The 15,245-nt window shown below is 37.1% G+C and overlaps 1 protein-coding gene across 3 annotated transcripts in view; it reads left to right on the top strand.

Moving 5' to 3' along the window:
- VPS13B (vacuolar protein sorting 13 homolog B) overlaps window positions 1-15,245 on the top strand; it is a 741,629-nt gene that overhangs the window by 638,679 nt on the left and 87,705 nt on the right. For all 3 annotated transcript variants that reach the window (XM_078072177.1, XM_078072178.1, XM_078072179.1), the window contains 3 exons: window positions 1,050-1,246; window positions 10,406-10,587; window positions 11,838-12,187. In XM_078072177.1, coding sequence (XP_077928303.1) covers window positions 1,050-1,246; window positions 10,406-10,587; window positions 11,838-12,187 — 729 coding nt within the window. The remainder of the gene's footprint in view (window positions 1-1,049; window positions 1,247-10,405; window positions 10,588-11,837; window positions 12,188-15,245) is intronic.

The raw sequence follows: 15,245 nt of genomic DNA, 5'->3' as shown, positions 1-15,245 counted from the left end.
TCCTGTTCATACCTAGCAGTAACATGCAGGGAAGTTCAGGGCCCATGGCTAATTGCCTTTTCCAACATCTTCCTTTTCTTATTTTTCTGTATGCTTATTTATCATTTTCTCATTGATTTGTAAGCACTGTCTGCTACCACAACAATTATTCCTGGATCTATCATTGAATATCACTTATCCTACCCTAGTTTGCCTTTTTTATTTAATTTGATTTTATCCACTGTAGTTTTGTGGGGGGTTTTTTCTTCAATGGGTTTCATGCCATACTTATAAAAAGCTGCCCTATTATGATAAAGATGTTAACCGATTTTTTTTCTCTTATGCTTTCAGTTTGGGCCTTTAACATTTTGATCCTTTTGGAATCTACTTTCATGTAGGAATGATGTAGGGACCCATTTTGGTTTTACCAAATGGCTAGACAGTTCTTGCAACCACATTTCCTGTCTCTCCCTACTTGTTTGAAATGGTATCTTCCTTACAAACTAAAACTTATCTGTACTTATATCTTATACTATTTTTTATTCTATTTCTTTTAATCTATTTGTAGGCTACTACTCAAACCTTATCTTTTAACTGCCATAGCCTTATAATACACTTAACACCTGGTAGAATTTGTTCCTCCTTTTTTCTCTTTTATTTAAAAACTTTCTTGGCTGTTTTCACGTATTATTCTTGAATGGGTCTTTTAAAATAAAGTAGGCTAGAGGGGAGGATGGTGGGGGGATAGGTTAGCCTGCTGATGGGTATTAAAGAGGGCACGTTCTGCATGGAGCACTGGGTGTTATACGCAAACAATGAATCATGGAACACTACATCAAAAACTAATGATGTAATGTATGGTGATTAACATAATATAATAATAAAAAAAGGTAGGTAAACAGGGTGAATATAACTATGAAAAGAAATTCTAAACTGTCTTCTACAGACTTATCCCTTTTTAAGTCTTATTCATGTTATAACTTCTATGGTTTAATTTACATTTCAACAAATATAGAACTGTATCATAGTTTCTATTTGCAACTTCTAAAATCTTCCTTATTTTAACATAGATTCCGTGTAGTTTGGAATACTGGGATGAACTCCAGAAGGTTTTTGTTGCATTTCAAGAATTCAGTCTGTCTGAAAGCAAAGTGTGTGAACTGCAGTTGCCGGATATCAATCTTGTGAGTGACCAGAAGAAACTGGTATCCTCGGATCTTTGGAGAATTGTCCTGAACAGCAGTCAAAATGGTGCTGATGACCAAAGGTAACTCGGCGAAAAATGAAATAGTGACATTATACTGGGAAACAGTCATCAAGTCCTCGTATCTAGTGACCCCTCTCTTAGCCGGATCTCAGCTGGCTAGCAGCTGCATCTGTGTGAACTACAGATGAGAACTAGGACATAAGACAAGCTGATATAGCAAAGTCTGAGTACAAAAAATCCTGTGTTGTATGCATAATATAGCCCTGTGAGCCCTCACAGTAAGAACCTGTTCCTTAAGTATAAAAACAAAAAGTGCAAAAAACAAACTACCAAAAAAAAATCGAGTCATCCTAAACAAAAAATATAAAGAAAAGAACCATTAATTCCTCAACAGATTCTTTTTTTTTTTTTTTAAGATTTTATTTGTTTATTTGACAGGAGAGAGGGAACACAGGCAGGGCGAGTGGGAGAGGAAGAAGCAGGCTTCCTGCTGAGCAGGGAGCCCAATGCGGGGCTCGATCCCAGGACCCTGGGATCATGACCTGAGCAGAAGGCAGACGCTTAATGACTGAGCCACCCAGGCACCCCAATTCCTCAACAGACTCTGAATGACACAGTAAACAATATATGTTAATGATAACCCTGGAGCATTAAGAGAGAGGTTAAATAAATTGTATTGTCTCCTTCTAAAAAGATAAATTTTGGAAATATTTCTTTCTTAAGTGGTTTTATTTTTTTCTCAGAGATTTTATTTATTTATTTGAGGGAGAGAGCACAAGGTGGGGGAGGAGTAGAGGGAGAGGGAGAAGCAGACTCCCTGCTGAGCAGGGAGCCTGATGCAGGACGCCATCCCGGGACCCTGGGATCATGACCTGAGCCGAAGGCGGATGCTTAACAGAATGAGCCACCCAGGCGCCCCTCTTAAGTGGTTTAAAAAAAAACTTTAAAAGACCTCTAGACATTAGAAAAACTTGGCTAACCAAAATGACTTCTATCCAAAGGATTTCTAGATAGCTCTACATTGTATTTGGCCATAATGAATCTCTAGAGCTGTAGACTTCAGGTGTTCTGTATCATGTCCCCACAACTTCCTGTCCCACACCTCCTACAGGATGTCTGGTTAGTGGCAAAAGAGGGCCAGACTGTCCCTATTTTCAATGTTTGCCTGCTTGATACATCCACTAACAAGAGTAGAAAAAAAATTGGCTTCAGTAACCTATTCTTCAGCACGTCTTCTCATTTACATATCCCTACTGGTTAAGCCTTTCTGTTCATGCTCCCACAAAAGACAAGAAAAAGATACTAAACCACAGTCAGTGGAATAGTTTTCTTGGGTCATATGATAATGCATGTACCATGGGCTCAGGCCCATCTTGTTGTCTGTCACTCTCAATGTCCTGCTTTCCAGTTCTCCTGATGAACTGGCTTTAGCATTATCTTACTCCTTTTATATAATCCCTCCTTTTCTCTCCCCAAACAACATTCTGGCACTAACAAAGAGAAAAAACATCCATCATTCATAACATCCACAAATCAACTGTTTTCTCTTTTCTGTGTTACTTTTATTTTTGCCCATGACTGTATGTATACCTTCACAAGGTTATAATCATAGCACATCATTTCATGTTCTGATTCCTACTTTATATTATAAAGAGTTGTGAATGCTTTCTCTTTCTTTTTATTAATAATACTATATGTTCATTGAAGAGCATTTGGAAAATAAAGAGCATGCCATCACCCATGGTCATATCACACTGATAACCTCTTTAACATTTTAACAGTAGCCTCACAGTCTTTTTCAGTGATTACTTCGTGTGCTTAATAATAATATGTTTTATACTTTATATATCCTATTTCTAGGTCATGTGGCTCTTCAAGAATAATTACCTTCCTTTTTTATATTACCTACTGATTATAACTAGCAAAAATATATTAGAGGAGTGGGATTTTAATTTCACTTATATGTGGAATGCAGCAATGAAAAGAATACCCATCCCGTGAGGAGTTAGCAAATGCATAGGAAGATTGCCTATTCTAAGCACAGGTTACCTAGTCAGAAACCAGGAAATCTCAGAAAACAGAGCTGTAAGTAACAAAAATGTTTTTAATCTGAGTTTCATTAATAGTATCAAGTTAGAAATCATTTCTTGATTCTAATTATGAAAGAATGCATTTTCAGCATTGAAAGAAGCATTTTCGACAAGGTTAATTCCTCTGAATCTGAAACATTCATAAAAATTACTTTTGTGGTAAGCTTAGCACTACAGAAACGTGGAACCTTTAGGGAATGGAAATTTATGCAGACAATCAAATTCAGGCAATTTTTCACCAAGCTTTTGACATTGTAATCACAGATCTTTTGTCCTCACCTGGGATTTTTCAAGTTACCTAATATTTCACAACTGATCTTGCTTTGTTTGACATTAACCATTTTTCAGATAGAATTTGATATTTATGAAATTAAATTTAAAGAGTTGGTTTAAAAGTCAACTTCATAAGACCCTACTAAGACACTTTTCAAAAGGGACAGTAAATAAATTTTTTCCAATTTCTAGAAAGAAAACATTAGTGCTTCAATAATATGTCAGCATTTCATGCAGAAGGAAAACTGCTGCAGTTAGCTCCAGTATATTCTGTCATGAGAAATTTAGAACTGGACCAAAACCTGATGCTTTTATGATTAGAGAGTACCTTATAAGTAATATTCTCAGTGGTTTGAAAAGGATATGCATCAGACTGTTGTGCATTCCAGGAAGAAAGTTCATAAAAATAAGTCCTATGAAGCTTAATCTTAATAAGAAAAAAGAGGAAGAAAAAGCAAAGAGCATCTTGCCCACAATTGGCATAAAGTTGCAACAGGGTAGGGTAGCTCAGTGGTAATGGCATCACTGTATGTATGTAAATACAAGCACTATTTAATAGAGAATTCCAAGTTAGAAGACCTGGATTTAAGTCCTGGCTTCATCACCAACCAGGTATTTGGCTTTGAGAAACTGATTTCTAAGCTGAAGCCTTAAGGAATGAATGGGAGCTAACCGGTCCAAAGGGTGGCAGGTAGCCTTCATTACAAAGGACTGGAGACAAAAGAGCCAATCTTTTAAACCTTAGTCTGTTTATCCCATACAGGTATATTATCTTTAATTCAATGCCTGTGTATTTGTAATAATTGCATCCCACCATCTTTAACCAGTGGTTTGCCTGATCACATGAAAAGGAATGATTGGTAATGATTGGGTTTTTTTGAAGGTAGCATTTGAAGTAGAGTAATTTCAAGCTTAGTTTCCACTACAGTATTGACCTTTTAGGAGACTTCTCCTATTTGCTGCATACTGGACTGGAGGCAAGAGATACAGCTTTTAAGCCCTGATCAAGATATCCATTTCAGCTATTTATCTTTAATCTCATCATGTATGTATTTGCCCATGCCCATTGCTTAAGCCTAAATAAATCCCCCTTTTCAGTTAGGTCCTGACAAGGAACAGAAGGCAAACTCAAACTTGAAGATTATAGAGAGTTTAATGAAAGGACTATTTACAGAAATGTGGGCAGGATTGAGGGATGGTACAGAACCCTCGGGCTAGGAATCCTGGGGAACCATCCCATTCTTAGGCCTGAAGGAGCCAGGGGAATACATACCCTCACTCCACTGTCCTCTCAGAGGACAAAGCAGCTTGTTGGTACAGTCCAGCAGCAGAGAAGAGGATGGGGAAGGGGAGAAAGTGTGGATCTAGTGAGCAAACAGAAGGTAGCCAGCAACTACACACTCTATTTGGAATATATAGTTTCTTACCCAGTAACTGGCCCTACAAGGAAGAAAAGGGAAACAAAGTGGTGGGCCCAACTCTCAGGTTTTGGGCCACTCTCCTAGGTTCCCTGGGTTTGGAATCAGTTTGATGCCTTCTGATGGACCAGAACAACCATCTCATTTGTTTCCCCACACCCCTTACCCTCACGCCAAATGACTAAATCCTAGAAGTGTGTGACTTTATAAAGTTATACACATTACAGGCAACTATCATGTAACACAATAATAACTGCAGATCTTGATATATAGGTTCAGTTAACTTTATTACCAGTTGATAACGCTCAGCTGTGTTCAGCTGTGTCAGATCTTTGGTGGTTTGTTGTGCATATTCATGGGCATTTCTCACAACATTAGAACATGTGAAAGCAGATGACTTACAAGGACTTTTTATCCCCACGCCCCGAATGGTGGTCAATAGAAGAAGGCGTCTTAGAAAAACAAGTGGCTTAAGGGTGCTCTTCCTTCACGCAATGAAAATTGAAACTCTGGTGGGATTTTTGGAGTACTTTCATTTTTGGATATGCCACAACAAAGTATTCTCTCCTACTCCCTAAAGATCTTATAAAAGAAGCCCCCATCCACTCATATTTGGTAATCTTTGAGACAGTGGTCAACAGCTTTTTTTTTTTTTTTCAAAGAGGAGATGCTTTTCATTTTTCGAAGCCTTGATTCTTGCATAGATAGACAACGGAGGAATTAGACGAAGAGCATCATGATGATCAAGTCTCTGGATTGTTTCTCTTCTCTCCACCAGTTGAACTTTCTCTTACCAAGAAGATGACTGTCGCCTCCAAATACTCTTCCCTTCCATTTGGCTGCTTGGATGTGTACTTTTAGATGTACCTAAATTTGTTGAGTACCATTTTTAAAACTGTTGATTTTCATAAACCATTTAGGTGTAAACCAGAATATTTTTTACCGGGGATAAACCTGAGTTTTGCCTTCTCTACCTTGGGTAGAAGGGATGCTTGTATTTTTCTCCAAGTGTCTTTTTGAAGCCTTTTACTATTTCCTTTTAGTTGATGATTGAACTCTATGTAACACCAGGAGTTGGTCTTCTGCCAGCAAGTCCTTTTCCATGTACACATTCCCTAAAATAATCAGTTTTCCTCGGGGCTCACCTAAATTTCTAGGCTGATGATATTAAAATGACTCAGAAGTCTCTGTATCATGGTGCTTAGTCTGTGAACTGTGGAAGATTCTCTCTTTTTAAAGTCAGATATAAAGGAGTCCTTTACCTGAGGGCCTGTTTAAGCCTGTTGTGTTTGTTTAAGCCATGGATTACAACCCAATTAGTGGGTCATGAAATCAATTTAGCAGGTTGTAGCTGGAATTTTTTTAATAAAATAAAAAAATATTGATGTGAGGCGAACGTGATAACCACTACACTACGGAAACAATAAAAAAATATTGGTATGAAAAGGACAAATATTGTATAATTCCACTTATATGAGATACCAAGAGTAGCAAATTTTTAGAGACAGAGTAGAATGGTGTTCATCAGGGAGTGGGGGAGAGGGGGATGAGGAGTTCTTGTTTAAGGAGTATAGAGTTTGAGTGCAGGAAGATGAAAAACCTCTGGAGATGGGGACACTGATGGTTGTACGACAGTGTGGATGTACTGAATGCCACTGAACTGTGCACTTGGGTTAAATAGTAAATTTATGTTATCTATATATTTATGACAATTTTTAAAATATCAGCGTGTGTCATATTTTTAGTAAACCTGCCTCCCCCCCCCACTCGTTTTATATGTGACCTAGAATACAATAAAAGTGTATTTTTTACTTTGGGTTAGAGTTAAAGCATTTAAAAAATGGTGATTCTAAGGACTAGAGAGGACTTGGTGCAAGAGACAGGCATCCTCCCCTGTCTTCTCTTAACGGTGCAGCTCTCTCCCAGAATGGACAGAGCAGTGTTTTTGCAGTAGGCAGGAGGGAGATTAGGTGAACCAGTGTTGAGAAACCATGCCACAGTGAGATGAATGTCAGTGTGATATTACAAGACCCATCTTAGGCCTAAAGGCAATCACCAACAATTAATGTTGAACTGCGTGACCAGTATGGTACCCTGTTTACCAGCCAGAAAAAGAGGGATGGCACTTTTTTCAGTTAATGAGTGTTAGATATTATACTGAACAGTTCGTATGCAGCATCTCCTTTAATACTCAAAGAGTTGTTCAATTACTGTACTCATTTTACAGATGAAAAAATATGAGATTTAGCCAGGTGGTAATACAATTTGCTGAAGATTATAATATAAATGATAGAAGTGCAAGTATCTTCACTAGGTTCTTTCACCCAGTTATTCTCTGCTTAATCTCTCTGCTGTATTTTGCTGTATTATAAAAGCCCTCTTACTATGGAGGGATCCAGAGAAAAGCTCAAGCCTTCATCAGTTAAGTCAGATTGTTGGGTACCTGCACTGCTGTAGGGGTTCACCCGAGAATGGCCCCAGGAGTGAATCTTCAAGGATTGTGCCTGGGTCCCAGCGATGCCTATTAATCAATCAAAACACAGACTTACTAAAATACTCGCTGTTTAAAGAGTTGATACCCATCTATAGGCACCCCTCTATAGGACAGTTGGTAAGTTACCTTTTGGCTAAAATGCAGATATGGATATGTAAAATTCCTGCCATATTTTCCACTTTTTAGAATATTTCCAGGAATTTGAGTTTCCATTAGGATCTTAGGGATAGTTCAACTAACTACTGAATCTTGAGTTCTGTGTATTATTGTTTGAGAGGTGTTACCCCAGGAGCTACCACTTTTACTTTCTTCTCTATTTCTGCTGATTACACCTCATAAATTATGTTTTTCCTTTTGACATCTGGATCAGAGTTCATTGTACCTGATTAAGGAAATTATGCAAACATAGCTGCTCTAAGTGTCCCTAGCCACAGTCATCCCTCTCCTATTTATGACTGGTTAGCTCTATTACACTTACATCTTTTTAGTCCTGGTGTAAGAGGTAAGCATATATATGCTGCTTTTAAAATGATATGTAATGATGATCAAATTAAGTTGAGTATCGAAAAACTATCATTTTACTGATTCAAAATACATTTAAAGTATATTCAGTTTGTATACACCGTATTAATTTTGTGGTTAAGAAATTTTAATTTTGGTATGACTAATTTTTTAGTAAGTCTGAATTTTTAAATATAGCTTAACTCAACAACCATTTTAGTTAGGATTTTAAGATTGAAAGAATATTTCTAACTACTTGAGTCTGTTAACCATAAAGCCAAAAAAATCTCTTTTTAAAAATTTATATGTATATTTAACGTAGGAAACTAAAGAATTAATCAATTTGTTATTAATAAAAATTATAGCACATACTCCTGTTTTAGCAGCCTTTTTCAATATGTTATACTATCTGCTACTCTCCAGATAGAAAAATAAATCTTGGAAAATCTCAAGAGTGTCAAAAATTGTAGTTGGCAAGAAAAATGCTTCAGATAAACACCTCAAATTGTGTACTCACTGTTTTAAAACTGATCTCATAGAACTCTCTCCTGGATTTTTAATAATATTTTGACTTGGGCGCCTGGGTGGCTCAGTTGGTTAAGCTACTGCCTTCAGCTCAGGTCATGATCCTGGAGTCCCGGGATTGAGTCCCACATCAGACTCCCTGCTCGGTGGGGAGTCTGCTTCTCCCTCTGAGCCTCCCCCCCCTTAATGCTCTCTCTTTCATTCTCTCTCTCTCTCTCTCAAATAAATAAAATCTTTAAAAAAAAAAAAATAAATAATAATAATAATAATATTTTGACTAACATTGTACCCTATTTCTAACAACTTCTGAAAGTAGTTTAAATGTATAAAACACATGTACAACTAATACATTTTGCTCTTTCTGAATAAATACAAGTTTTAATTTTACCTAGTCGATGAAATCTGTTATTTGTAACTCCACAGATAAATTCCTAGAAGGCTATTTAAATTAGTATGCCCATTTATAGAAGCTTTAGCATATACTTAGATGCATTCCTTGCACATCACATTTAATCAGTAACAAATTGCCCCACAGTTTGTATTTTCTTTGTAGGCACTGGAGATTTACTAACATTGCAGTAAATACCACCATATAACTATAAACGTCTTAAAATTGTAATACTCAGTAAACGTGTTGGAATGCTTCTAGCTTTCATTTTCACCAGCCTTTTCACAACCTCTTTCAAAACTTAGCTGAAGATTCACACTCTGACTATCCCACGTGATGCACCTCACGCCATCCTGAGTTTCTCTTATGTTTCTACTCTGGCAGCACTTCCGACCTTCCTGTACCTGGGTGGTGGTTCTATTTGATGATGTTTCTAAATGTCTACATATTTTATATCATCGGTTAGATGGTGATATAAAACCAAGGATTTATTTCCTTAGTTTTTCCTGTCATAGTTCTCCCTAGGATACTGTAAATCAGTGTTTCTTCTCTAGGCCCCTCAGGGACTTGGAAGCCAGGCTCCCATCGCTCTAGAACAAATTTCGGATTTGGAAAGAAGAGGGCAGAGGATGATGAGAGAGAATGGGGCAGCGTCTATTCGGTGGTCCGCGGTCACCAGAATGTCCCTTGCGCCATCCCACTCCCCAGTTCCCATGATGCCTCGGCTAGCACTGAGGCCAGGCAGCACGTTTCACACGCACATCAGCAGCTGCCATGTACCAGCTTCTTCCCTCCTACAGATGCCTTCACTGTGCCTTTTAATGAGATTTTACTTGTTTAAAATGGCAGTAGGAGGATGGGCAAGTGAATAGAGGACCCATGCAGTGTAACTGTCCATGGGACTTTGGTTCTTCTGGACGTGGTCATAACTTTTATGGCACCTAGTACAGTATTTAGTGAGTCTCCAATAAAGAGGATTGACTAACTCATGGCCCTGTGGATATGGACAATCTGGAGAAGTAAAACAAAGTGAAACATTTTATGGTGACGCTGAAAGTATTGGGTTTTGTTTTGTTTTGTTTTTAATTTTATTATGTTATGTTAATCACCATACATTACATCATTAGTTTTTGATGTAGTGTTCCATGATTCATTGTTTGCATATTGGATTTTTAAACAGCAGAGTCATACTCCAAATTGTGTTGGTCTTAAACTAATAGGAGAACAAGTTGTCCATAAATTGCATGAGATGAAGATGGAAGAAAATTGGGTTGGAGGTAGGTCAACACGACCTGGGGTTTGAGGAATCCTTTGAAATTTTTCTGCTAATAACTTATAGACAATAATCAACATGAACTTAATTTTTAAAAACAACTAGTTTGTGTGAGTCAATACAGACGATTTCATGATAATATATTAACTATAGGATTATCGGTGCTAGCTTTAAAAACCCTTATAGAAAGACATTTTACTTATACGGTATTGGGAAATCTAGGTCATTGATCTTCTTTTATTATTTATTTCCCATAGCTCTGCAAGTGAATCTGGTTCTCAAAGCACTTGTGACCAACTTGTAACTCCAACAGCCCTGGCTGCCTGTACCAGAGTCGACTCCTGTTTTACCCCATGGTTTGTCCCATCTCTTTGCCTTTCCTTCCAGTTTGCTCACCTGGAGTTCCATCTTTGTCATCACCTTGATCAACTAGGCACAGGTATTCTTTCCTTTAGCATCTGAATAGCATCCACTTAATACTTACTGTCTTTCATGAGTGTTCTCAAGACACATTTCATCAATTTTTGCCCAGAAGTAAAAAGGCGTGGAAGGGTTTTTATTCTGTGTATTGCAGTATTACTGATGTTTTAAAGTGCTGTGATTGCTAATCACTTCCACTACCCAAAGCTCTTTCCCTACTGACTACCACCCATGTGGTGGTGGAAATTTTTAGAAGAGGCATTCATTTCCCCTAACAATGAGCACTGGCAAAATTATTCTGAAGCTGACTTCATCTAACAGATGTACCCCTTACTTTTGAACCATCATATGGACCTATAATATAAATTACCAGTACTATTGAACTGACATGATTTTGCATGCTTCCTAATAAGAATTTTCAAGGAAGTTACAAAGATTGCAGGTTTTACTGTTATTCCAGTTAGGATCTTTTTAAAAGAAATACATCTGTTTCTGTTCTGTGTCCTGAGCTACTACATTAATGATGGATAGATTCCAAAAGTATTCGATATTACCTGATTTCAAAAGCATGAATACATTCTACAAAGGATGGGCAAATTCTCCAGAAATTTAAAGGACTGTCATTTTTACAAGTTGGTAAGGTAGAAGATTAAATTTTCCCACCACCGAAAGTGGTCTTTTATAAATTTGCCAATGTTACATGAATAATTACTCCTAAAAGTCTATACCAAATGTTTCCTAGTTAGTACATTTTTATTCAGGTTTTCAACCTAACATGTAATGGAAAAAGGGAAAAAAAATCAGATTTAAAAAATCAGATTAAAACTAAACACAGCTGCTGTTAAGCATCTTGCCTTTTCAGCAAAAAATGGAATTCAACCTGCTTTTTCTAACTCTTTTCGAGTCATGTTTTTGTTTTTGAGATTTGGTTGGTAGATACAGAGCATTTCATAAAACTCTCCTTCGATATTTGCCTCCTCTTCATTTTATCTGTTGTCTTCTGTGATCAAATTTTTGTCTGTGAAAGTGAAGGTGAACTTTAGACAATATATGTTTGAGGCATGCTGATTGAACAAAACCGGTTTGTTGGCAAATATCAAATGGTAATTCAAATAGTATAACGCCTTCAAGAGAGTGTTTGCATTTATTTAACTGCAAATAGCGAATTCGGTAACCTTTAAAAGTGAATAATTTAAACGTCATCTCTTTATTTCCATAAAATATTGGCTCATCTCAATTGCTGTTTTTTCCTGTTTGTTTTCTCAACAGCTCCGCCGCAATACCTACAGCCATTTATTTCCGATAAAAATGTGCCATCTGAACTAGAATACATGATTATTTCCTTCAAAGAACCGCACGTGTATCTCCGGCAATGGAACAATAGTCCTGTGTGTCAGGAGATCCGGTTCTCAGCTCAAGCAGACTGTAAACTTCTCGAGTGCAGAAATGTCACGATGCAAAGCATGGTGAAACCCTTCAGCATCTTCGGGCAGTTGGCCATTTCCCGTGACGCAGGAGAAAAGCTGCTTGACTGCACCATCGTAGTGGACTCTATCTTTGTCAACTTTGGGCAACATGTGGTTCATTCTCTAAACACTGCAGTACAAGCTTGGCAACAGGTATGCACATCCTAGAACAGTTTACAGTTTGTCTGCATGTGATCTTTTACTAGGCACTCTATGTTATCACTTCTAATAGTAAGCGAAGCACAAACGAAAATGTGAGAGGATGAAGAATTTGATGGGCACCATAATATTTGGGGTTTTCTCTGTTTAGCAAAGTGATGCATGTTATTTTTAAAAGCTTTGGAGAATATGGGTTCTCTACACATGCATAGGAGACCATGCCCACATTTTTGTGACTAATGTACCACATCTGTGTGGAAAGTAACGTATTCCCAGAAATTTTTTCCAAGTATTATGGCTTTCCTTTGCCAAAGCTTCAACTTAGTTATGTATCAGATTGTCTAAGCATCCATTGCAGAAATGAAGAACCTGTGTGAGCCTTGCTGATAGTAAACATTTCATCTTTTCAGAGGGAAAAAGCAGCGAGAAGAAATATGCAAGCCCAACAAGTCTTAGTCTTTCCCCCTATTATCATTCTGCCATTTTTTAATCAGTTGAAGACTCTCGATCGATAATTTTTTCCTTTCATCTCTTGCCAGAAATTAGCCATATCAAACAAGGGGATGAAGTGTAAGTCTGTGCTGCGTGGCGTATTTAAAATGGGGAACCTGTCCATGCGGCTAGCATGAAAATAATTTCACAGAATGTTTGGATAATACTTTGCTCCTCAATTTAAGAACAAATCACTTCTGCTTCCACACTGATTTTCAGTGTAATATTGTATTTCCATCAAGTTTGTGTTGCTATTAAAGCTGGGACACCCCCCCCCACTTCTGTATATACTACCTGCATTTGTGTGGAGCTGGCCCCCCAGGAGAAATGGTCCTTCGTCCTGCGCTGACCTCATGTGGAGACAGGCCAGGGTGGGGGGCACGGGAGGGGGGCTCTGAGTTCTCTAACTTAAGAATTTTTATGGGAATAAACTCTTTTCTTTATATGCATGAAGACCTATATAAGACTAAGGAATTAATTACCTAACATGGCACTACAATAGCAAAGGGAAAGAAGATAACACATCTGTTTTTTATTTTAAAATTCTTTTTTAAGGGCATTCCATGGTTTTCTTGTTGCAGAGGACATGCGTAAAATAAGAGCTAGTGTGATCTAAATCTTTGCAGCTGGTTCGAATAGTGATGTGAAAAAAACCTCCATGGCTCCAATTTCTGTTTTTTGTCATATTTTGAACAATGCATTTAATAAAAAACAAACCTAGAAAACATAAAAGAGTCATTGATAGAGCATTTAAACCCAGGATATTTTTGTCTTGGTATCAGGGCCATTCTGAGAGGACTCATGTGTAGCAACTACTGCAAAATGGCCTTCAGAAATGTCAGTTTCCTCCCAGGGTAAAAATATTCTCTTAGACACAGCTATACGTATAAATAAAATACGGTGCATAAATATTTAAATGTTTTAAACCACATCAGAGTGCCAATGACTGACTGGCTAACACAGTGCCTTGAAGGAATATTCTGAGTTTTTTTTAAAAATGGAATTGTATATTTGATTAACTAGAGCCATATGTCACGTAGCATATTGCTGACAGGTACATTCTATGAATAGTTGATTCTGATTTATACAGGGATTTGGCAATGTTAACATGAGCCACAAGAGGATATACTTCTGTAATTGTTGCTGTAATTTTCTTGTTTCCTCCCATGTCAAGGGTACTTGCCACCAAGTTTTAATGTGGTAGGCATCTAACCCTATGCATTCTAAAGTAAATACAAAAATGCACTACTTTGAAATTAACGGACATTTGACATTGAAATGGGTTTATAGAGGGTTATTAAGTTCATTGTTTCTAAGATGTTCTGAATGTGGTTTATTCCCTTAGTGGGGAAGATTAGTTTCCTAAGCTTGGAGGTTATTCTGTGTACAGTGCTCATATGCAGTCTAATTATTGCCGATGAGAAATATGAATTTAATAAGCCAGATAAGTTATTCAAGTTTTCCGCATACTTTTATTGGATTCATATCTGAGACAAGTCATTTGTATCCAGTGTGGATGGACTAGACAGTTGAAGCATGAAACAATTTGACCTTTCACCTTTAGGTCACAGGCTCAAGATTAACAGAAGCCTTCATCAGCGTCTGATTTCTCTGGCCATAGATTTTTTTTTTTTTTTCTCTTTTGCACATGATTAATGTTTTGTGAAACCAGATTAAGGACGCAAAATGCCACTTGCAATTTGCTTTATATTTCAATACCATATCCCCACATTTGGACAAAATAACATGTAAAGAGGATTTTTATTTAAAAATGAAGGTCTTGCTCACGTGTCTTATCTTACACCAGAATGACGTCTGTCTCTGTTCAGTTGCAAGTGCCTGTACAACACTCCAGCACAAATCTTAAATGTACATATGCCATCTTTTAATTACAAATCTGAGTGAGCACCCTGAGACTTAGACTATATGATGTCATATAAAATGTGTATGAACTGTTTTATAATACACCGAAATTTAAGACACTCCGAGAAATGCTTAAACTTATTACGGTTATAATGAACTCCACAGATGAAGGAACAGTAGAGAAACAGTTCTCTGAGGACTTTGAGTATTCTTTAGAAAAATGTAAACAACCCCCTCGTGTTCTTTCATTTACATTTTTCTAAAACACTCATCATTTATTAAAGGTCAGTTTTTGGAGATGAGGAAAGTAATATGATTTTTTTTCCCTACTCAAGCCCTATCTGGTAACTTAACCTCTGTGTTACCAGCAGATTGATCCCAATTTATTATGAAAACTGAATTTCAGTCTCAGGACATCTAACTGGGAGTTTGGAATAATATCCCTTTTTCCATGTTTGTACTCTTGGACCTAAAGGAGACAAAAATGTTTATAAGGAGAGGTAGTTTATGTTGATTATATAATGGCAAATGGAAAAATCTCATCAAAATAATTATACACTGTGACTCCAGTTTGATTAAAGGTTTATAAACCTTTAAATATGTAAGACATATAAGATAGGATTAGATAGGATAGACTGGAATAGAAACAGGCAGGACACTTTGAAGAGAAAAATTGCTAGAACAAAATCCACCAAAA

The sequence above is a fragment of the Halichoerus grypus genome, chromosome 5 (assembly GCF_964656455.1).
Source record: "Halichoerus grypus chromosome 5, mHalGry1.hap1.1, whole genome shotgun sequence".
NCBI lineage: Eukaryota > Metazoa > Chordata > Mammalia > Carnivora > Phocidae > Halichoerus > Halichoerus grypus.
Note: the sequence above shows the minus strand (reverse complement) of the source record. Positions and strands in the feature narration are given on the sequence as shown.